General features: G+C 42.4%; 4 protein-coding genes across 5 annotated transcripts; 1 reads left to right on the top strand and 3 right to left on the bottom strand.

Moving 5' to 3' along the window:
- Positions 1-2659: 2659 nt before the first annotated feature.
- PCNP (PEST proteolytic signal containing nuclear protein) lies at positions 2660-13424 on the bottom strand. Its single transcript, XM_032098386.1, has 5 exons — positions 13326-13424; positions 9588-9808; positions 7598-7672; positions 7050-7105; positions 2660-5699 (listed from the first exon to the last, which is right to left on the bottom strand). The coding sequence occupies exons 1-5, from the start codon at positions 13378-13380 to the stop codon at positions 5570-5572; spliced, it is 537 nt and encodes a 178-aa protein (XP_031954277.1). The 5' UTR covers positions 13381-13424; the 3' UTR covers positions 2660-5569.
- Positions 13425-15035: 1611 nt separating this feature from the next.
- Positions 15036-18851, bottom strand: TRMT10C (tRNA methyltransferase 10C, mitochondrial RNase P subunit). 2 transcript variants are annotated; one of them, XM_032098385.1, is made up of 3 exons: positions 18795-18851; positions 16980-17122; positions 15036-16794 (listed from the first exon to the last, which is right to left on the bottom strand). In XM_032098385.1, exon 3 carries the CDS (start codon positions 16761-16763, stop codon positions 15510-15512), a length of 1254 nt encoding a protein of 417 aa, XP_031954276.1. In that variant the 5' UTR covers positions 16764-16794; positions 16980-17122; positions 18795-18851; the 3' UTR covers positions 15036-15509. The 2 variants fall into 2 exon arrangements, with proteins under 2 accessions (XP_031954276.1, XP_031954275.1); XM_032098384.1 differs by lacking the exon at positions 18795-18851 and adding an exon at positions 18644-18729.
- Positions 18852-18880: 29 nt separating this feature from the next.
- TXNL4B (thioredoxin like 4B) lies at positions 18881-20748 on the top strand. Its single transcript, XM_032098387.1, has 4 exons — positions 18881-18991; positions 19292-19457; positions 19793-19944; positions 20386-20748. Exons 2-4 carry the CDS (start codon positions 19326-19328, stop codon positions 20549-20551), a joined length of 450 nt encoding a protein of 149 aa, XP_031954278.1. The 5' UTR covers positions 18881-18991; positions 19292-19325; the 3' UTR covers positions 20552-20748.
- Positions 20749-21793: 1045 nt separating this feature from the next.
- Positions 21794-23100, bottom strand: LOC116436821 (putative protein FAM172B; the record flags this gene model as incomplete). The annotated part of the gene is given in 2 exon segments (XM_032094231.1): positions 21794-22855; positions 22858-23100. Coding segments are annotated over 2 exon segments (729 nt in total), but the record flags the coding sequence as incomplete, so codon positions are not given.
- Between the last annotated feature and the right edge of the window lie 431 nt (positions 23101-23531).

A 23531-nucleotide genomic window follows, 5' to 3' on the forward strand; every position in this document is an offset into this window, starting at 1 on the left:
TCCACAACACTGCACTCCAAAGCAAGCACCAGCCAGCACTTCCATCTTGGCCTCTGCCCTGGGATGGATATTTGAGCAGGGGTTGTGGTGTGGAAGTTGTCCTGCAGTGTCGCTCTCCTGGCTGAAGGATGAGCTGTACAGCTGCCTCCAGGTCTGGGAACAGTGTCCTGTGCCTTTCCCTTTGCTGTTACAGGATCTTCAGGGCAGCACCAATGTTGCAGAAAGCCTGATTATCTTCTGTGGTTCATCCTAAGGGAATGCTAGGAGTTTTTTAGCACACTAACTCCTCTGTGAGCCCCTGTAAGTAACCAAGCTAAGTCTATACATAAAGAAAAATGGGGGTTTCAAAAGGCTGATTGCTGAAGGAGTAAGGAAGGCTTCTGTTGAACAACTGCTGCTCCACAGGGGTTCAACTATCATGGACAACAGCCAAGTGATGTGTGGATAATTTTTGCCCCACTTTGTTTCTACTGGAGCTACAACCATGTCATTTCTCCCTGTTAAAGGAAGCACCATGAATTTCTACAGCACCAGTGTATAATGCTAACATTCAGGAGCCAGTCTACAGCTGCTGCTGACAACGTGTGGAACCCCCCCAGCATCTCTCAAGCAGCTCTTAACTGAGGCTTATTCTTGTGCAGAAATGTCCAGCTGCTGCAGGAGAGGCCCTGGTCACTGTTGTCACCCTCAAGTGCAGGGCTGTTGGGGAACATCCTTACAAGTCTCGTGTGACCTTTAAAAGACTTTGCAGAAAGAAGGTTTTTCTTGTTCCCCTAGGAAAAATTTTGTCCTGCAGGCTTTGTCTCTTGTCAGGGGTCACGTGCCCTGCCTTACAGCTTTGTTAACTTAAGTGGTGCTTTTAGATGTGGAGTAGTGCAAGCTCTTGTCCTGGCTTTAAATTTCACGTGTGAACAGGATTGTTACACAAGCACCTGAGTAACAAAACTAAAGCACTCCCTTAGGCCTTCGTTCCACCGTTACCTGTTCAGAGCCTGCAGCTGTAGAGAGCAGCTGGTGTGAGTAGGGAAGGTTCCCACAGCTACACTTCTGTCATCACGGCACTGCTATGGTTCTGTAATGAGCTACTGAGCATCAGCAAACACCTTATATGCAACTACCATGTTTACAAATTAGGGGAAGCTGGGGGAGAAAAGGAAAGACAATTACATTTTTATTATAACTTGCATTACCTTTAGATTAATAGCTTGGCATCAATAAACATCAATATGGACTCATAATTTCACGTTTCAGTGGAGCTCTTGCTACCATAAACACTTTCTGTGTATCCATCTCATCAGGAGATCCAGTCCCAAGAAACAAATTTAAGAACTGAGCCACACGCCAAGCAGAGGTTTTCCAGATGTTGCTCCATGCCACTGCAGCAGGAAGTTCATGCTCTGATTACCAGCCATGACGTCGCTGCCACTCCTCCCTCCTCCTTACCCAGCCTGAGGGGCAGCTGGCATTGGAGTGTCCAGACCTCAAAAAGCTGCAGAGTTCAAAGGTTTGGGCAGTAAATCTTGGGCTCCCACCACTGCAGATTACTAAATGTGAACTGGCAAACATGAATTGAACATGCTGTGTCCAGAGTTCAAGTGTAACAGCTGATGTTCTGTGCTTTTGAGTCCATGGATAACTACACACCTACCCCCAGGCAACGGCTCCACATTATTAGACATGAACAGCTTTCCTAAGCACTACATAAAATGCCAATATTTCAAAATTAGACAACAATAGGAGATCTTTTTGCTAATGAAACCAGAAGAAATAAGGGATGTGTTAACAGGATAAAGCAACCAATTCGTTAATTGTCCAATATTTACGGTGTTCTAGTGTCTCATGCCAGAGACACAAGACAACCAATTCTGGTGAGTTTAGAACATAACCTTCCCTTTTGTAGCCTAAGGGCAGAACTACTCAGCATTCCTCAGCTTGTAGTTTTATAAGGAATTCAAAAAACCCCAACCTCTTTGCAGAACACCCTTTAAGGCTACCAACTACACAAACAATAAACCTTCTTGAAACTCTGCTGCTTCTCCAAACAGATTTATCTTATCTTACAGCAGCCCAGAAAGAGTTCTAGTGACACCAGTGAATTCCAATAGTTTAAAACCCGTTTGCCCCCTCAGGAACCAGAAGTTGCCATTTTCTCAAAAGCTGACTTCTCCTCCCAAGTCTCTTTGGAAAGCCAGCTTTGGTAAAGCCACTGCAGCACACAGAACTCAGCAGAGCCCTGTGAGTTCTGACAAAGGGCTGCTCTGCAAACCTGGCAGCCGTGGAGATGAAGCTCAGCGGGCCTGACGGCAGCTGTGGCTGCTGCCATGGGGCTGCCGGGAGGACCACAGTTGGCTTTGCCAAAGTTCAATGAATACCGTGATTGGGTCATGTCAGATACGGCACAAGCTGTGAAACAGCACCCCTCAGTTACCTTAGAGACAGGCTGGGGACTCCTTCCTGCTGATAAAAATCTTCATTCTGAGAATCTGGATGATGCACCTCCCATACTCTAAAGGAATGAAATTAGGTAAGGGGCTACACCCAGCACTGCCTGAAACACTGCCACCAGTAGTTCACCACACTGTTTGGTGGGACTGTTTTGTTTTGGGTTTTTGGGGGGGGAGGAGGGGGGCTTCTTGCCTTTTGTTTCCTTTTTTTTGGGGGGGGGGGGTTGTTAGGCTTTTTTATTATTTTAATACAGTTAGATGAGTTTGGATCCATTTACAAGGCAGCAGGCTCAGAAGAGCCCAGCTGCAGGGTAGCACAGCGAAGGTTACTGGGTAACTACTCACATCTTCACCTTACGTCACCAGTGTTCTGCAGGCTGCTCAGGTGCCAATTCCTGCTAAGCAAGCATGAGCTCCCTGGGAAAAAACTACACAAACTGGCATTTAAACCACTGACAGGCACACACATCTTGCTGTACTAAGCAGTTCAAGGTCTCAAAATACCTCCTGGAAGCACTTCAACATACCTAAATCACATAGTTTATCATGAGTTTCAGGATTCTTGAACATCCTTTGAAAAAAAAAGCCAAACCAACCAACAAAAAAAAAAATCACACCAAGAACAAACAAACAAACAAAAAGGCTCTGCATGCAAAAACCATGACTACTCTAACCAGAGCCTACAGCTTCAAGTTAGTCCCAGCTAACATTTGCCATGATGCTATTGTTCAGGTCAGTCAGTTTGTCCTGCAAGCGTCAGACATTAAACACCAGCAGACACCTCGGAGCAACAAAACCCAGCTTGTTTGGCACTCAGTCCTGAGGCCATCCTGATGGATTTCCTTCCATGAAGAAGGAAGAGAACACTTACATTGGGTGAGGCAGGATCACTGCTCACCTTCAGCTGAGATTTAGAAGTTTCTGCAGTCTCTCACAAGGTCTAGGACTATTTATTGACCGTGGAAGTAAGAAGATAAATATAACTTTTCCTCTCTCAGTTGCATGGAAGGCATTCCATAGCATGTCTGCTCTTCTGCCTAGCAATTTCCTAAATGATTTTGAAGTACAAGGAAATTCTGGGTATGAATAGCTACTTGAGTCAAAGATGCGGAAGACAGTGGTGGTAGGTTAAGGTTAACTAAAACAAGGAATAAATTTCCAAGTCATTCTCTTATTTGAAGTTCTGTTTTTCTTTGTTCCTATACAAGTGACTAATATAGTATGAACCACCTACTGAGGAGCACGAGAAAATAGCTATTCAGTATGAATTACCACTATCTTAAAGGGATTTATTCAGACAAACATAACCACATGTGATGAAAATAAGTGAAAAGTTTGTCTTGCCTAGTTCCAGTAATGCCCAAATTGCTTTTGGAAGTCCTGAAAGTCAGTTTTGAAAGTGTGTTTTGTTTTAAATAAACCAAATATTTCTGCTATGGAAAAAAAATAATGTATACATTTTTATGTTAAGTTTGTAACAAGGCTTTTAAAAGAAAACAATTACAGGTATTCAACTGCATCAGACTTCAAAGAAAAAAGATTACACATACAATACAAAAATACAAAAAAATATTTTTAGAACTTACAAACTCAAAAGTCTAAGTGGTCAGAGCTTTCCTAAAATAATAATAATAATCATCATCATAATAATAATCATAATAATAAAAAAATACATTACAAGATGCACTTTCCTTTCTGTACTTGCAAGTTCAACTTTAGCAAGAAGACGCTTTTAGAGGCAGGATGAAAGCAATTAATGTATTGAATTCTACAACCAGTTCCCAGAAATTAATTTAGTGGTTGACACTATCAGGTATTTGAGTTTAAAAAGAACCTTATGTTTGTTTGGGGTAGGGGGAGGTGTTGCTCTTGGGACAGGTGGTGGTGTTGCTGTTGATAATGTTCTATTTTACCTGTTCTGTTAGTAAAATGTTTTACAAATATGCAATCTAAATTAGAGTGAAATTTAGATGGTCACTACTAGCACTGAAATCTTACAGCACTGTTCTGCAGTATGAAAGCTAAGAAATAAACTGACCAGATTTATGTCACTGCTGAAAATCACTGCAAAAGGAAGACAGGCAGGAAAAGGTCAAGTTTTATTTCTGAAGCTGACACTTGTTAGAAACATCAGGACTGCAGATACAGCATTCTTTGACCTGATAGTGTCCACTGAGGTCACAGGTATCAAGGCATTTTGTCTTAAATGGCAAGACAGGGAAAGTGCATCTTAGATTTTTCATACTAAGCAGTGAGTTACCAATTTTTGGTGTGGCTTTTATTCCTTCTAGGCATCGTAAAGAAAAATATTCAACCAAAGGTGAAGCTTAATGTACATTAGCTTGTATTTTTGGTGGTGGCTTTTGTGTACCACTAGGAAATGCTAACAAGCACTACTCAAGGCTAATGATTTAAAAGGAGCACACTGAAAATACTGATTTACCTTTGTAGTGAATATTCTTTACAGACTGTATCTAATATACAGACAAGGCCCATTTCCTTAGGACAGAACAGGCCACTGAAGGTTACACATCCTACATGAAATTTTAAACAAAATCAGAGCTAAGTTACCAGAGCCACTCAGAGCAACGTAATTCCTAGTTTGCAGAGACTTAACAAAAGGGGACTGCAGGGAGAAAAAAATACAGGTTCTTATTTTTTCCTGTGTAAGATTATACTCAAATTAATAGTCCAGTAACCCCTCTAGCACAAGACAATGCTCACTCCTAGGAGTCAACTGTTTCTCCTGTTATGAAGAGGGAGCCAGAAGTGAGAATGCAAGAGCATTCAATTTTGACCTTATTAAAGAGACAGTAACCTTTTTCATCCACCTTATTTAATCACTGACAAAAAAAAAATTATCTTAAAAAGGTACCACTCCAATTTCTTTATTATCTGTAACCTTTTGAAACTAATCACATGAACTACAAAATTAGCAAATGCCTTGAAATCTGTATACAAAACATAAATTACCTCTAATTTCAAACTCATTTATTAGTGTACCACTCAAAATCTTAAAAAAGTGGCTCCAAAGATAGTCTCATACCATTCTTAAAAAAGGAAACTGTTCCTTTAATGTTACACCCTCCCCTCCCCCCAAACACCCAACTTGTAATCCACATCATTTAGTTATTTTCTTGGTCATGGACGTTTCCAAGATGAGATTTTATATTTCGTTCCCATAGCTTCTGGTTGTCAGAAAATCCATGCTTTCCTTTATTGAAGGAATTTGGTCCTGCTGAGGTTGGTGTATCCCTGTGAGAAGTAAAACAAGAGCAGTTGAGAAAGTCAGCTCACCTACAGTAGTCTGTGCCATGTGACACTGAGAATGCCAATTACAAGCCAAATCTGCCCCAGAAACTACCACACATTTCCTTCTGTTACATCAGGAGCCCTCACTATTAGCAAATGTAAGCTGGCCACAGACCTGATCTCTCCACAGTACACCAAAACAGAGCTGGGGCAGGAGGGGAGGTGGCAGTGGCAGTAACTGCTGCCAGCTGCGAAGAATTTGTTGCAAGGATTAAGAAACTGAGGATCCAAATTTGCTACTGGAGAAAAACGAAAAACCACCAAACTAGAGAACTTCCAGAGTGACTGACTTTAAAAGCAGTCTATCATAATAAACATTTCTAAAATACAAATTTTCAAAATTCATCCCCAGTTTAAGTGAAGCCTCCTCTGAAAAGGTCCCTACTTATTTTAGGACTGGTCTTCTACCCTCTCACATCTGTGGCAAGCAGAAGAATTACATAATTTATTATAAAATAAAGAATTCTTTGTCTTTCTGAAAGATGATTCTCATTTTCCCCTTGCACATGAGTTTAAAAACGTGACCAGACTACCTACTTCAAGGCAATTTATAAAACTGAAAACTAGAAAAATACAAAGTAGAGACAAGCAGAATTCCTACCTATTACCTTTACAAGAAAAAAAAAAGAGCTTCTGTTTAATGCAGACTCAATTTCTTCCTCAAAAAAAGGCAAGCATGATTCAAAGTTCAAATGCAAATGTACTACTTTTAACCTGTAGATGAAACATTTGAAAATCCTGTTTCTGGAGAAATGCTTCTTTAACCTCTTCTATTGATGCCTTAGGTTTTAACTTTTCTATTTTTCAAATCCTGTACTGCCTGGTGTGTAACTCTGAAGTTCCTTGTGGCCTGTTAGCTGCTGTTCTCTCATGCTGGTTGGACATAACAAGACTCTCTAGGTTTCCACCTCAAGGACACCAGGCCCTAAAATGTGTAAACTAAAAGCCTCTAAAGAGGGGAACCCACTTGGGGTAATTACATAATGAACTGAAGTTATAATTGGAGAATTAACCCTGATATGCAAATGGACCAAACTTATAAAAGTGTGAAGAACCCGTGACCCAGAGTCCATCTTGGGTGGAGTCTTTGGCCTGCCCAGGGTGTACCTTTGAAGGCCTTCAAAAAATACCTCCTTTTGTTCTCTTATTCTTGTCTAGCCTCTGTGTTTTAGGTGGCCACCCCAGGCATCACTTTCTCCTCGTATTCTTAAGCCATCTGCAAGACCTGCCCTGAGCTGGGGAGGTACTTCACACGCTCACCCTTCCCCAAAGCCCAGTTCAAAGCTGCCCTACCTTCCGATGTTCTTCATGCGCATCTTTGCTTCTGGGGGCATCTCCTCTGGTTCGCTCTGCAGGGACAAAGGAGGTCAGAGCAGGGCTGGGCACTAGCTTTTGAACACTTCAAATGCCTGACAAGATAAAGGCCAGACTACAGCCCTACAGGACAGCAAAGTGACTTTGGACACAGTGGAGGTCCTACAAGGTTATAGAACAAAATACAAATTCCTTTGTTCGCCTCTATGTAAAAAGGAGCAGTAAAATGGTAACAAAATATTTAGCAAACCAGAAGCACAAGTTTCCTTTGCCTCCCCTTAATCAAGCCTAGAGAAAGCAACTATTAATTCAAATTATGCTGTGCATCTTATTTTCACGGAGAAGTTACCAACATTTTAATGATTTCTTGAACCAACACAAAGCTATGAAATTGTACATTCTTAATCAGAATCAAGAGATGCTTCTAGGTTGAAAATTCCTGACAGTTATGTAAAGAACCATAAATAACCCACTCTCTGCCTACCACACCAATGGTATTTTGTGTTTGTCACTGGTTTATTACTCACATCTTCATCTTCATTGAATGCTGCTGCTACAGAAAGGGTTTTTGGAGCCAGGGTTGGAACAGGCTCTTTAGGCTTCTGAAAAAGATAAAATTCACAAGTAAAGTAAGTCTACTAACTCAAAAAAACTACCCTTGGCTTTTTAAGCATTTTGGTAAAATTAAGTCAAGTCAAACATCTTCACTGAAATGGGCAAGCAGGGGGAAACATTTTGGTCTAAATCAAGCACATAAAGGATTCTCTAATGAAAAACGAAAATGACTGCTCATTTATGTGTGATCACTCTGAGCAGCAAGCTGAACCCTCTCATATTACAGCTCCCCACATGCAGGTCTTAACTTTCTAGCACACTGCAGGGGTACTCAGCCACTGGTGCATGACATGAACAATTAAAACAGAACCTGAATAACTTGTGGTAGCTCAAAATTTTACTGCGTCACTATTTCCATTATTCTTTTGGGATATTCTTATCCATCAATGTCAGAAAAAACGAATATATTTATTTTCTTCTATTTTAACAACGTGACAGCTTTCTGGCTTAAAACAATTCAATGCTTTTAAACTACTACCAGTGTGTATCACACAGTCCAATTAATATAAAGTTCCTTTAAAGAGTATGTTTTTTATTTCCAATTTTTTATTCCTCTATCTAAAGTGTAGGAAGCTGTCAAACTCACAACTGTTCCATGTAATACAACAGTGGCACCAAAAGCTACTTCAACACCACTGAGAAAAAACAAGTTACTAGTAACAGTTTGCTACTATAGTACTAAATCAATCCTGTACAGTGCTTTCCCCATTTTGCCTTTACTGGCAATTCTTTAATACACACTCCCAGAAGCTGGTACTGCAGCAGAGCCCTTACGCAACTGCCTACAGCTGTTCTTCACCAATACTGTACAACACATAAATACCATTTTTAAAGCATCTGCACCCAAGGAATGGGTAACGTACTAGGGGAATAAAAATGACTGAAAAGAAACAGGGCAAGTTTCAGCACTGTCCCATCTGGTGCACTGTCAGTCACCCATTAAATTCAGTGAACCAGAAATCCTGTGCCAAATTTATTGCCACTTTGGACATGAGAAACTGAAGAATGCTAGAAGCTCAGAGACATCAGCCTTGTCTATTTTTCCAAAGTCTGAGCTGCCCTGATTGCATTTATATCCTAGAATGCTGCCAGCCCACATCTCCCATCTTAAAATAAGAGAGATCTCTAAAATGCTGGCATTGCGGGTGCAAGGCTTTCACGATTAGAGTTTGAATTTAGTGCAGACAGCTATTCAGAATGTATCCATCACAGTGATACGTGGCAAATGTAAATGAACTGTATTAAATAGAGAGGCAGCCCCTGGCTTGCCCTTGGCCAAGCCAGCAGAGGACTCGGAGAGCCATCAGATTCACATGGAAACAAGCACAAGGATACCTTGTGCTGGACAATCAAGGAGATCAGAATTCTTAGAAACCTTTGTAACGAAGCCTCATCTCTTGCATGTAACACAAGTAAATCACAGTGACCTTGCAAAGAACAGGCAAAGACATGGAAATACACTGCAATTCCTCATGCTAAAATAAGATCTTTGGCATGGAAGACAACCTATTAAGCCATCTAGATGCTTTCTTCCAGCTTTAAGCTCCTATGCAATGAAGCTTCCAGCACTCATTTCAAAGTAGCCTGAATAGCTTAACAAGTCTGCTCATTTCCCTCAGGAAATTACTGCAGACTTACCAAATCTCATTACAAAATCATTCTGTATGTTTAAAGATCTACAGTTCATTTCAATCAAGTCTTATGCTTCTTGAGACTACTGACCTGTTATTAATCACCTTGAAGTACTTACACATGCATGACTAGCTGGCCCTGCAATGTCTGCTTAAACTTTACCCACGTTACCCTCATGGGATTCAAGGTTTCCTTCTGCAAGGAAGCCTCCCCAAAGTATTTCCCTTTTCCCTAAGATTCCCTAACATGAAAAGTCCTCAGTAAACTTACATTTGCTCCCAGTTTGATGGATATTGCAGATGCCTTCTTTGTTGTCTGACTGCCTATGGAAAATCCAAACTTGGACATTTTGGCAGGAGCAGGCTTTGTGGTGAAGTCTTCAGCTTCTTCATTAGCTGCCCGTTTCTCTGCGCTGCGACTCGAACTTTCTCCTCCATTACTGGAAGAAACAGTCTTAGTTTTCACAGGTTTTTCTGCCTCTTCTTCAGGTCCTGGTGAAGTCGAAACAACTTACCAAGATGAGCTACTTTTACTGAGCAGATTGATGGGAGCAGCAACCTCAAAAAGCATTATACTTTGGGTGCAATAGGTAAGATGTTTTTAGTGACAGCAGTTTCCACCAACGTATATTTAGTGGACAGCAAAACACAAAGAGAAGAAGAAACTGCAAGCACTCCACTACTTGTAAAGAACTTCTTGTATGAGCCAGGAAAACAATCTTGAAGCATCATCTCTTTATTTAGTATGGAAGTCAAAGTTCATGTAGTAAATTAAATGTAGATGACTAAATCTTTTTAAGTTTTTAAGTTGCCACAGATAAGCTTTCATAATTGGAATCCCAATTCCAAATCTAGAGTAGATAATCTAAGTTAAAATTAATTCTACTAAATTCCTACAAAATCATGTCCATGCCAGTCTCTAGGCTTGTCTGGCACAACTCTAAAATCATGGGAGTGACTACAGTGAGGCCAGCTGTCTCAATCATGTTTCAAGTCACTGCTTGTCCGCATCTCATCTGTAATAAATCTGCCAAGCTCTGCTTGAGGAAGGAATCAGCACTAAAAAAACATATATATAGATTTCATCTTTTCTGCTTTTGTATAGTCATGGAAAACAGAGCAGCTGAACAGTGATCCACAGAGAAAAAACATTCAAGTAACATTTTCATTCCTATAAAATCAGTTTCTTCAGCTACACCAAGAGACAAAGGTGTCCTTGGAAAACTCACACTGAACAGAGTAAATGCTTCAGCAAAAAGACGCTTCCCTGCTGCTGCAATAAGCAAACCACTGCAGTAGCAGAAGGGGGGAAAACCGACACATTAGGGAATGGACAGGGAAGTGCTCTCAGTAGCAGTTTAAAACAACTGGAGCTAGCACAAGTTCCTCATCACATCAAGTGGAGAACAGCACCTTCCATGCACAGCAAATTCAGACCATCAGGGAATAAAGTTCTTTGCACTGCTAGTGCAAAAAACTACTACGCAAGATGAAGTAATGGGAGAGAAGAAAGTCTGAACTGGGGGTCAACAAGATTGTAGCTCTGAGAAAAAAAAAAGAAGCAAACAATATCAGGAAAGAGAAAAACTAGGGACTCAATCTATATATATATGTTTGTCTGCTATTTCCCAAATCATAAGCAGCAGAATATACCACTTCTACCCCACTCTTCCAGGCATCAAGATAGTACGTGATTGAAACCAAAATGAATTTATCATTCACCTTCAGAAATATGGCAGATCACAAAAAAACCTGTAACTTTAATCAGTTTCATCATATTTAAAAAATGGTACTGCAAATTTGATCCAGAAAACATAGATATAAAAATGAAAAACAAAGGAGGAAAGAGAAACAATCAAAATTTACACAAGTGACCTTGGGTACTGGTAGTGGTCTTAGCACAGTTTACCAAAAAGCAATCTGCAGAGACTATGAGAACATCCTTACAGCTAGTCCATGAAATCACATTAAATAAAATATTCCAAGTCCAGCCTAGGTACACTAGAGACTGTGATTCAAGGGTAGGTAGAAGACTCACTGGCATTAAAAGTGCTGGAACCATAGAGCTAAGTCTTCTTATTCATAACATACAAAACCCATAGCAGCCCAAAATTCAGGACACAAGGAACCAGTCTGGGTTCCTAAACTAGGGCTAGCTTGAAGGTTAGGACACTACAGCTTGCTTCTTTTAAGTGCAAATTCTCAAATACTGCTGAGCACAAGGTGAAGCCTAATACAATCTACCCATATCTGTTTTCTCACCAAATCTTAAAGAGCATCTCTCTCAGAATTAGTTCCTATCAGCACTGCATTCTGAGTGCTATTTCTACTGGGCTCGCCATGGGATGAACTCCAGACTGCTGAAAGAAACACTCTTACTTGATGAGAGAGCTGTAAGGGGCACTGGACAATTGGGGAAGGTGGGGAAGGAGCCATTGTGCTGTTTAATTTCTGCAAGAAACAAAAATGCAGACATTTTTATTAACTATTAAACAGGTCTCTACTATCTCCCATGCCAGTCCGTAAATATATTCCAAGATATGAAGACTTCTTTATTATTTCCTGGTGGTCACACTTCACCTACAGAAAGCACCTATTTCCAAACTAGACTAGCTAGTGTCCTTTTCATGGATTACAGAAATAAAAAGTTGTCCTACTTCACAGTGGCTTCACTCGTGTGTATCAACAAACCACACGAGTGGACAACTTCCCCTGTCCAGGTGGCTGAAGTGACAAGACTGACAGTTCCAGCTGCACAGCATTTCAGGATCTGTTGTCCCTGGGAGTGTGACCACTGGGACATGTGGGAACAAACCAGTCACAACTAAGTTAATTTTAAGATAAACCCCACTATCTTGGCAAAAACTAAAGACTGCAAATTGCCTTCAAAAATCATCAGGGAACAACTATTCATCCTTAGGGCCAACCAACACTCCTTAACTCACTCAGATCATGTTTCAGCACACCAAAGAGTACACAAGACAGTGTGAATTTCTGATGTACTGATGCTGTCCAGTTACTGTATAACCAATACAAAAAAACCCAATACCATCACCAAAAAATGAAAACCAAAACGCCACCAAAGCCCAACAGAGAACCAAGAGTCAAGGAACTACCTAAAATCAAGTAAAACTGTTCAAATGTCAGCAATTATCAGAAATAACATTCACTGTTGAGGCTATCCTGATTGGTTTCCTGATTTAATTTTTCAACAGATCTAAGAAGTGCCCTTTCCCTTACAGATACATTGAAAAAAAAACAAACAAAAACAAAAACAAAAAAAAACCCACAAACAAAAAAAAAACCAAAAAAAAAACCAAAAAAACACCAAAAACCACATCAAAACCTAACTAAAACAAAAAAAGAAACACACCAGGAAAGAAAAGCTTTATCTTTGAAAAGACACTGTCCTTTCAAGTTTAAGTTAAGGGAAGAAAGAAGAAAAGAAACATCCAATTAAAATCTTCGAACCACACAGTGCAGAAATGACAGGAATATCCAGTCATAATATAAATACTGTAAGATCAAACAGCAAACTTACAGATTGCTGCAAAGCAAAAAACCCCCAAATGCTTAAAACAGCAATTAAAGAATATTCACTGTACCCATTTATAAATAACTTATACCATAACTGTTGAAAGTTAATCTTTAAGGCTCTGTCTTCATCCTTGCAGACAGCAACAGTCATATTTCTCTCAAAACACGGTCTAAGTATTCCGTGTATTTTTAAAGGAGAGAAATAGCGCATTTGCGCCAACAAGGAGAAGCTGGTGTAATTTTACAAAAGCGCCTGTAAAGCTGAGGACAGCAGGCCCAACTCGGCCTCTCCTCCGGCGCAGCCCCCTCAGGCCCGGGCCACCCCCTCTCCCCGCAGGGCCGGGCACCGCACGGCCCAGCCCGGGCAACTCACGGCCGGGTGAGGCACACCTAGACCCCCCCACCCCCGCTGGACCAGCCCGGACCCCGTTCCCACCCCACAGCTCCCCGGCGAGAGGCGCTACATGTTCACCTCCTGCGGGCTGCGGCCGCTTCGCCTTCTCCCCCTCGGCTCTGCCGTCCGCCATTTTCCCCCGCCTCCGCCGCCTCACGCGCCGCGCACGCGCGTGCCTCGGGCCCGCCCCCGCGAGGCCCCGCTGGCGGCCGCCCGGCCCCGCCCCTGCGGCGCGCGGCGATGCGGGGCGGGAACAGCTCCGCACGTGGGCACGGCTCCCCTTCCCTTCGGAAAGCGGGGTCTCGGAGTCACCCCCGGCATCGCACACTGAGCCGCTGCATCACGGGGCTGCGGAGGAACCACGTCCGCTGCCGCGCCCTCCTCAGGGCGCGTGGTTTAGCGATTCCGTTTAACCTTCCGTGATTCACAAATATCATTACCTCATTACCTCCTCGGTGTGTATAGATATCTAAAGTGTGTGGAGCGAGTGCGCCAAGAAGATGGATCCAGGCCCTTCTCCGTGGTGCCAAGCAATGGGACAAGAGGCGATGGGTAGAAACTGATGCACAGGAAGTTCCACCTGAACAGGAGGAAGAACTTTACTGTGCAGTGACCGAGCACTGGAACAGGTTGCCCAGAGAGGCTTTGGAGTCTCCCTCACTGGAGATATTCAAGAACCATCCGGATGCAATCCTGTGCCATGACCCTGTTTTAGTCGGGAGGTGGGAGAGGTGACGCGCTGAGGTCCCTTCCAACCTCACCCAATCTGTGATTCTGTAACACGAGTTCAAGTGAGCAGTGACACCACCTTCCCCCGCCCCAGTGTGCAAGCCAGTCTGCAAATCAGAAGAGGCTGTTTGTATGGAGGAACAGCAAATGACAGAAGGGACGTGGTACCCAGCCCACAGCAGATGGTTGGAACTAGATAAGACCCCTTCCAGCCCAACCCACTCCATGGTTCTATGACACTCAGCAGCATGTAGTTCCACTGTTGTCTCTTCCTCCCCTGAGGAAAAAGAGTCTGCCTGAGGTACACACACTCACACAGCCAGTCCTTGCACTTCAGGGCTTCCCAGGCAGCTCTCAAGCATCACCTGAAACACCACCCTAGGGTAAAGCTTTGTGTACTTCCCAACCACACACAACTGAGAGGAACCAGGTCTTTCCCTCTACCAGAGGTTATCCATGCCCGGAGGCCCCTGCACCTCACAACAGACAGTGAAGAGCAGTATTGGGGTAGTGAATCTTCTGCCTTCCAACCCCCACCTTGCAACAGCATGTAGGAAGAGGTCACCAGGGAGTGGGTCACCACCAACTCCTGGTACACCTGTGTGAAATTATACTCCCTGCTCCTAGTCTTTGAATTTTTAGGACCCAACTCATCATCTGCCATCACTGACTTTAAGCATCACCCATAGGGAAAGCCCTTCTTGTCCTACAGACAAGACAGCAGAACTGTATTTAACAATACGCCCATGGCAGCTCTGCAGCCTGAACACAGACTTTCAGAGACATCAGTGTATTCTGAGTTGTGAGAAAAAAGGCTCTCTGCTCCTCTAAGTATTTACTAATAGGACTGTTTACCATCTCAGAAGTTCCAGCACTTTGGGAAATCTACATTACATGGCCTGAAAACACAGGCACTCTGGGATAAAAGTCTTACACAAAAGTATGTAAGATTATTTTTTTAGCACAGTCAAGAAATTTGCCTTATTCCTTCCAAACAGGGACTTGATTTCTGCCAGACAGAACACCCAGAAATACATGGTGCAGCTCCCCAAACTCATGCAAGGTTTTAACCATTTGTTTTCAGTTCAGCTATCAAAGGTCAATTCGTCTGCACACGAAAGCATTCAGGAAGTAATGGGAGAGGTCTCTTCTACTTCATCTTAGCGATCTTTTAGAATAAAACTTAGACAGCCTCCAAAGCAGTGAGCTCTGAAGAACAACCTTTGCATTCAGTAATCATCACCCTTGTCCAGCACAGTTCAATTGAACACACTGATATTCTTTGTGTAGAGTTATTTTTTTTAGAACAGATGATCTCATTTCTCTTACATAATTTCAACATGTGAATAAATTTTAACAGCTGGACTACTAAAGTAATTTTAAAAACCCAACTCTTAACAATGGTCATTTCAAATGTAAGCAACAAAACATGTTGTGAGATTAAGAGCTGAACAGAGTTCCAGATGTACAGAGAAGCCAGAGCATTAAAGGACACAGTTTGCATGTAAAAAATTCATTCTCCTCCCCATTACTCTACTTTTGCTTTAGTTTATACTTCTTGGGGTAGCTTTTGGCAAATTGCTTTTGTACTTCTTCCCGTCCCTTTCCATGTTTTAGTATGTTGATCAGGTCTAAGGTTTTCTTCAGTTCCTTTACAGGTTTGCTTACAAAGCCACAGTATTTCCTTTTTGGAACAAATTCCAGAGCCTTCTTCCAGTCAGCAGTATCTTTCAAGGTTAATAAAATATGCATCATTTGATCCAGTGTGAGGTTTTTGGCACCAGTACTCCAGAGCAAATACTCGTCCAGTGGAAGGGCTGCAGTCTCCAATCCTAATCGCTTTGCCCGTGCTAAAGAGACTCCTGTTTTTATGCTCCTGTCAACCATTGACCCAACAATATAGATCTTATCATGATCAAATGTTTTCATCACTTTGGGAGAATCAGCTGTCAGATAGATGAGCTTATCCTTTGGAAAGATTTCTGTGTAGCACTGGTCCGTCACAGTGATAAGCAGCTTGCCCCATGCCTCTCTATACTGCTTGATAAATTCCCTATGATAGAGGCTATCATCTTTGAAGTTACAGAAGTGGATGTGGAACGGGTCCACAGATCTCCGATTGCAGCTCTCACTCAGTACTATCTGTCTCACTGTATTTGTGACTTCTCGGACAGACATTTCTTTTTCATAAGACATGTCAAATACTAGAGGTTGGCCAAAGATCATGGACTGAGCAGCCCTCCAATTGTATGCTTTATCCATAGTGCTGGACCACACACATACAAATGAACTCTTTTTGGTCTCATCCGTTTTTGAAGCTTGATTTTGTGCTTCCAGCCTCCTTTCCCTTTTCTCATCCATCTTTCTTTTGTCATTTTTCTTTTGAAGTTCTTTGAGATGCAAATATTTTAAATACTTCTTTTTGGCTGACTTAGAAGGGCACTCCATGAAAGTCTTTAGCTCTTCTTCACAGATATTTTCTGGAACCGCTCTGCCAGCTAGCCTCCACATCTCCAACGTCTCACGTGCAGCAGCCAAACTGGAAAGCTCCTTAGGCTCTGAGACCGTCTCACTGGCCTCTTCTTGCAACCCAGATTTCATTACCTTTTTCCACTCATCTAAATCTAATTTTTCTGAGGGTTCACATGACTTGTCCTGCTTCAGACAAAGTGATAAACTGAGAGCTCTACTGAGTGGAAACAAATCCTTTTGCATCCTATGTTGTGCAGCAAATGGAAGGACAGAACTTCTCACAGTTTTTCTCAGAAGCATGTTAGCAGATTGCATACTTAGAGACGTGCTGTGTTCCAACACTTATCTATAAAACACCAATAAGATGGGAAAAAAACTTGTCAGAAATCACAAAGAAAACACTTGCAGATTTTTATTCTTAGTAATGCTGACAGAAAATAGGTTACTTCTTGGAGGATGCTAGAAATTCCTCCTTCCACTATGAATTTTTCTGTTTCCTGAATGAAAACAGCTTAAACCAGCTATACTTACTGCAATTCAAAATGTAGGCAAACAACCTCCAAGAATTGTCCAAGATCTGTTTAAGTTATCTGTATCATATGACAAGCCTTCACAACCAAAGTCAGTGAAATGCTGCATGGAAACCAGAAGTATTTTTATGTAATTTATCTATCCTGTGAAAAAAGAAAGAAGAGATGGAAGAATAACAACTCGTCCAGAAAAAGACCAAAGACCATCTTTTTTTGTTTTTGCTAAATTGTCTGTGAAGTTGGCATTTGCACATAAATCTGATGACCTAAACCCCCCCAGTCCCATTAATTTTATCCACATTTGTATTTAAATATGAAAGAAAAACACCCAAGAACATTTAGTATTTTCCTTGGCCTATGCACACTACTGAACTAATCATCAGTGAAGCTTCAATGCTTGAGGAAACACGATTTGGACAAAACTAGAATTAGTTCCTAATTTTTAAATCAAAATTCACAATCTTCCTAATAAACTGAAAATAATGTGATATATAGAACCAGAAGTTAAATCTAAGGTTTGTAAATATGTACCTGCTCATACAGAGGCACAGAAGGAGCAGTGTATTATTTAGAAATGTTATATAACCTGGCATGTGTTTCACTATATAGTAATTGGTCAAATTGGTGGCTGACCTCTCATGTTCTACCGTTATTAAGATAAAAGTATCAAGAACAACCAAGCAACCCAACAATGCGAAAATTTGTAAGTGTTACAATAGAGGTATCCCTAATTTTACAATGAAGCGTTAAACCTACTGGCAAAAGTAATAATCAAAAAAATACATTGTCTAGCATGCAGAAATCAAGGGATTGGGTCCTCAATTAACTTACATTACTGGAGCTCCAATTAAGTCAATATTGAACACCAGATTTACACCATCAGAATACCTGATGACAGCTTTTGATAGAGCCAAATTACCTTCCAGTGTGTCATTCACACTAACACCACTACTGCACGAATTAGTCTCTGAAGAACCTAGATGCGTAGCACTGAAAGTATTTTTCTTGTTTTTTTTCTTTAGCATGACTTCACTGAAACTCATCTCAGTAACAGAAAGGCTCTTCACTGATACTTCAGAGACTGAACAACTTGCCTTACTTCCCCAGCACAGCTGCCCACTCAGAATCACGGAATCACATAATAAGTAAGGCTGGAAGAGCCCACAGTGGATCATGTGGTCCAACCTCCCTGCTCAGGCAGGGTCATCCCAGAGCACAGGGCACAGGATTGTATCCAGAGAGGTCTGGAATATCTCCAGTGAGGGAGACTCCACAGCCTCTCTGGGCAACCTGTTCAGTGCACGGTCATCTGCACAGTAAAGAAGTTCTTCCTCATGTTCAGGTGGAACTTCTGTGCAGCAGTTTCTGCCCGTTGCCTCTTGTCCTATGGCTTGGCACCACGGGGAAGAGACTGGATCCATCTTATTGGCACTCCCTTCAGACACCCTCACTGATGAGGCCGGCTGCAGGGGAGCGGCACTGCACATGCACGCTGCTTAACAACTTTTAAACCAGCCCAGCCGCTGAGCGCCAGGTCACACCCGACACATCCGCGCTGTGCTCCACAGCCCTCCCGGGGACACCGGCGCGCCCGCTCCCCCAGCTGCGGCGGGGCCCGCGAGGACCGCGGCCTCCGAGCACCGCGCCGCGGGTGGCGAGAAGCACCTGCCCGATCTCCAGCCGCGCTCCCGCCCGTCGGCGCTCGGGCGGGGCGGGGCGGGCCGGGGCCGGGCGGACCCCGAGCCACGCCGCGCTCACCCCCGGTCCCGGCCCCGGCCCCGGTCCCGGCTCCGACCGCGCCGCCACCGCCGCTCACCTCGCGGAGCCGCTGCGCCTGCGCGGGGCGGGCCCGCCCGGGCGCGGTACGTCCCCTCGGCCGTCCCCGGCGCTCCGCGGCCGCACCGCCAGTGTTCCGGGCTCTCTGCGCCCCCACGGCGGCACCTGCGGCGGGCGGCGGTGCGAACTCTTCCATATTCCGTTCCCGGGAAGCCCCCGGCACTGAGGGGGCTGCCGGTGGGTCCTGCCGCCGGCCCTGGTGCGGGGCAGCGTCTGGCCCCGCCGCCGCGCTGCGCTGGGGCGTGAGGCAATCACTGGGGCTGAGGGTTTTGTCAGCCCGGCCTGGTGACCTGTGATGTCTCTCTCCCCGCTTCCCTTTCTGCCTCTCTTCCTCCCTCGCTCTCTTCTCCTCCCTCCGCCCCCGCCTTTTTCTTCCTTTTTAAAAAATTTAATAGCACAGAGAAGTTTCGCTTATTTTTGGCATGCTGGTTGTTGTTGTTTGATGGTGCGTTGTTTTGTTGGTTTTTTCCCTATCAGGTGGGGATTTTAGTGGAGACCGTGATCTGTCGCGATGAGTTTTCTGCTGCCCAAACTGACCTGTAAGAAGGAAGTGGATCAGGCAATAAAAAGCGTGGCTGAGAAGGTTTTGGTTCTCCGTTTTGGAAGAGATAATGATGCTGTTTGTCTGCAGCTCGATGATATTGTAAGACCAATTTTTTTTTTTTTTTTGAGAACTATACAAGTATACTTGTTGCATAAAAGAGAAGAGAATGTTGCTTTTGGCTAATATGGGGAGTCATGAAAAATTTGGTGACAGATATAGAATGAAGTGCTACTCTATTTATAAAAAGGTTTGAAAAGTAAGCATTGATGTTATTATTGTAGTGGCTGAGCAAAGTGCTTGAGGTAGACAAGATGTGATATTCTAAGCCCTGCTTAAGCTGGTAACACATAAGAGAAACAGGCTTTATAAAGCTTGCCACCCTTTTTTCCTCAGGTCTCAATCTAATTGTCATCCACCTTTCTCACTCTTTCCAGCTTGCAAAAACAGCTCATGACCTAAGTAAAATGGCAGTCATTTACCTGGTGGATGTGAACAACGTCCCCGTGTACACCCAGTATTTTGACATCAGTTATATTCCCTCTACTGTATTTTTCTTCAATGGACAACACATGAAGGTTGATTATGGGTAAGTCATCCTACCATTGCCTATAATGTCTGTAAGAACTATCAGTCTTTCTCTATGTTACTGTGTCTGGGGAAGGTAACATTTGAAAACTATCATGTTGTTACCAGCATCTGCATTGAGAATTCTGTAGGAAGCCAGAAGGATGTAAATTAGAGAAGTATTTTGAAATATGCTCTGATGCAATAAGTAGGAGAAAGATGTCTGACTCTGCAAAAAACAGTAAGAAATCATTAAAGTCTTAGACATGATGCTGCACCTGTTTGACCTTTGGAGGTCACAGCATATTCCTGACTTGGTTATGCCATTACAAAGTTAGTGCATTCTTTCAGAATGACCAGATCAGAACCCCTTATTTCATGTGCATCTTTTCATGTTTTTAGGTGTTTTTTCTCTGAATACTTTAATGTTACAATTCTACCTTTGTCTTATGCTTATATTTAGGTCTCCAGATCACACCAAATTTGTAGGAAGCTTCAAAACAAAGCAAGACTTTATAGATCTGATTGAAGTGATCTACCGCGGAGCAATGCGGGGAAAGCTCATTGTGAGAAGTCCCATTGATCCCAATAACATTCCTAAGTACGACCTTCTCTACCAAGGAATTTAATGGGTTCACCGGAGATGATAAGAATTACACAAATGGGCGATGTTCCAGATCCCTTTTCCTTTGAGCACTTTTCCTCCTCTGACACTGTGGGGCAGTTTGAGCATTTATCCTGAAGGATCATATTGGTCTCCTTCTGAAGACAGACATTCTGTCACCTCATGCTTTGCTCATAAATAAAGCTACATGTTCATGCACAAGTGACTGTTCTTTGAGTTGTGTGCTGACCCCTACAAAACAGGCAGGCTGTGGGCATCCTCAGCTATGGCATCTCCAGTGCAACCTTCTTCATGGAACCAAGGCACTCTGTTATTTGTCTATTTAGTACCACTTTCATTCAGATTTAAGAACAGTAAACCTGACATAAATAAAAAAAACTATGCTTGCTCTCACGAGCATTCAACTGAATGTGCCTTTCCAATAGAATTTTACACTTTTACCCATTGCTGCTTAATAGGAAAGAAGTTTCTTCTGAGGGAGTGATAACTGAAATCTGAAATGGATATAAACACAAAGTTGATGCTCTCATCTCTCTGATACCCATTATTACTGTTAATGGCTTTTTTGACTGAGAGTGGAATGTTCTACACTTGTAGGAGAAGGTTTTGTCAGCCTTCTGAAGGATGCTTTTTTGCAGCCATTGAACACTTTTGATTCCCATGGGCTTGAACTGGAAATTAAGAATAATAACTCTTTTGTTTACATTCACTTTAAAGATCGTTTGAACTTCTGCTTGTACACATTGCATGCCTTGAGTATGTACATTTATAAATTGTGTTTCCCACCTCTGTCAAACAGCTGAGAGGAAACAGCTATGTCATTCCTTTGCATCAGTTTGGTAACTACAGGTTGCTAGACTATTGTATTTCTACAGCAGCACATGTCCAGTATTCTCATTGGCTTAGTTGGCCTTAAGATGGAAATCACTTTACCTTCATGTGTCGTGTTTGGGGCACACCAACTCTGACTGGAGGGAAGGTAGTAGTATATACTTCCCTGATGCATTATTCAGCTTAACAGTAAATGTTTCAAGGAAGAAGGTGGATGTTCCAGCTCTTGAAAGACTTTAAACAATATACGGTACATAGAAAGGAGGAAACAGATTGTTTACATGCTTCTTCTATTCCAGATTTGGCTTCTAATGAAGCTAAGCACTTAAGCAAATGTTTTCCTGATAGTTTAGTCTGATTATAGAGCCATAACTATAGAACGTTTATTATAGAAAATGATACTGCTGAGAGTTGATGTACCTTAACATCTTTAATTCAACTTTAAATTTCACAGCTAGCAAAAGGATTGTGGCTTAAGGCTTTCAACAATACATTTCTTTCCTAATAGTTAAGTTTTGTGTTTTTTTCTCAAAACCAAACAAACTGGTTTCAAACTTAGAACTGTAAATTGCTCCGCAGTGAGATGAAGGTTCTTAGGTGATGGAAAGGTACAGAGGAAGTTACAAAAGGAAGAGACCACTATCAAGAACAAACCAGTTGTACCTTTATTTATTGCCTCTCTTCTTACTTGTTCTGCTTCTGGTTGCAACAGGTGAATTCCTAAAGGCTGTCATGGTCTTGGCTCTCAGCATGCTCTTCCAGTACTTAAAGATGGCTTGTAAGCAGCAGGAGGGTGCTAAGCCATACTTTTCTGTTCGAGCAGAGAAAGTAGGACAACTTATTCTCATGAGAAAGCCCACAGTTTTATTTAGAAGTTTACTGTTTGACACCCATTCCCAGCAGTATTTGTGTATCCGTTCCTGTATTTCTGGATCGTGTCTGCTCTGGTGCTGCATGCTGTGCGTGGAGTCGATGAACGCCAGAGTACACTTTATTCATTCGTCACCTCATGTTTTCTCTGCACCAGCTGATCAGCAAACACCAACCCACCATAGCCATGGACAATGAAGGTCACATTCCTGGCTACACTCTTTGCAATGAAATGATCCCATACATACATGGTATGCTCCTCGGGGCTGCTGCTGCCCCTCTTGGGGATCCACCAGACAGGCTGCGTAAAAGGAAGTGCTTCTTCCCTGGCAGAAAATCTCTCCTTTTCAGTGTCCAGATCGGTGAAGTTGTCATTGGGGTTCAGTACAATCACTTTCCAGTGGCTTTGCAGGGCCATTTTGATGAATGGTATTTGTGTTCCATGTCTCAGGCCCTCACTGACAATTATCCTACACCCCCACTGTCCAGCACAGAAAACTCCATGGTCTTGAAGAAGGATAATTAGGCTAGAGGAACTTGTTAGTGCATTCTTGCTCATGAAAGAGAAACTTCTTGGTTCATCCTCTGTAGCGTCAGTAGGAATATATAAACCTTCTGCAGTATGCAGACTCTTTCCAGGAGCTCATAAACATACTGGGTAATAAAATGTCCCAGAACTTCATAGCGTTTATGACTCTACTCATGTCCATTCTTGTAATAACTGAAAACAAAGGACTCATTTGTATCCAGGTGCCTCAGTTCCCCTTTTATATTGAAGTCATATTTTAGTTCCTCTTCATACTCCGAACCCTCTGTTAGTTTCCTCAAACTGAGGTCACGCTGTATTTGTAACCATTACAAATTAAGAAGGCTATTATGTCAAAGTAGTGATAGACCTCCACACAACACCTGCCTACCCACACCCCCATTGCATTAGAATTTAGATTTAAAAGCTGTTACAGATGAAATACTTGTTGATCCAGAGTATTTAGTGGTGATGTATAGTAAACCAGCTGCTTCTAAAAAAGTCTCTTAGAGATTTCAGTTGCGAAGTTCCAACAGCAGTAACTCATCTGCCTTTATTATGCCTTATTTCAGTTTGATAGTTAAAAATTTGTACGCTATCATGTTCATTTAAAGATCTGTTTAAGGTAGTTTGAATTAAAGGCTTTAAGAAGGAGGCATATGTACATAGTTCATTGTTCACTTGAACAACTTTTGTTGTGCTGTCTCCTAGCCATTATCTTGAAACTCCACTGAGTTTCAAGGGTGCCTTTGAAATA

The sequence above is a fragment of the Corvus moneduloides genome, chromosome 2, assembly GCF_009650955.1.
Source record: "Corvus moneduloides isolate bCorMon1 chromosome 2, bCorMon1.pri, whole genome shotgun sequence".
NCBI classification, from domain to species: domain Eukaryota; kingdom Metazoa; phylum Chordata; class Aves; order Passeriformes; family Corvidae; genus Corvus; species Corvus moneduloides.

What these genes read in the sequence shown, in the direction of transcription:
- PCNP (XM_032098386.1), bottom strand. Translation starts at nt 13,380, where the DNA reads ATGGCGGACGGCAGAGCCGAGGGGGAGAAGGCGAAGCGGCCGCAGCCC. An exon ending in CCATCAAACTGGGAGCAAAT is followed by an intron (nt 7,673 to 9,587) that starts GTAAGTTTACTG and finishes TATCTTTTTCAG; the next exon opens with AAGCCTAAAGAGCCTGTTCC. An exon ending in CGCATGAAGAACATCGGAAG is followed by an intron (nt 5,700 to 7,049) that starts GTAGGGCAGCTT and finishes TACTTCTCACAG; the next exon opens with GGATACACCAACCTCAGCAG.
- TXNL4B (XM_032098387.1), top strand. Translation starts at nt 19,326, where the DNA reads ATGAGTTTTCTGCTGCCCAAACTGACCTGTAAGAAGGAAGTGGATCAG. An exon ending in GTCTGCAGCTCGATGATATT is followed by an intron (nt 19,458 to 19,792) that starts GTAAGACCAATT and finishes CACTCTTTCCAG; the next exon opens with CTTGCAAAAACAGCTCATGA. An exon ending in CACATGAAGGTTGATTATGG is followed by an intron (nt 19,945 to 20,385) that starts GTAAGTCATCCT and finishes GCTTATATTTAG; the next exon opens with GTCTCCAGATCACACCAAAT.
- TRMT10C (XM_032098385.1), bottom strand. Translation starts at nt 16,763, where the DNA reads ATGCAATCTGCTAACATGCTTCTGAGAAAAACTGTGAGAAGTTCTGTC.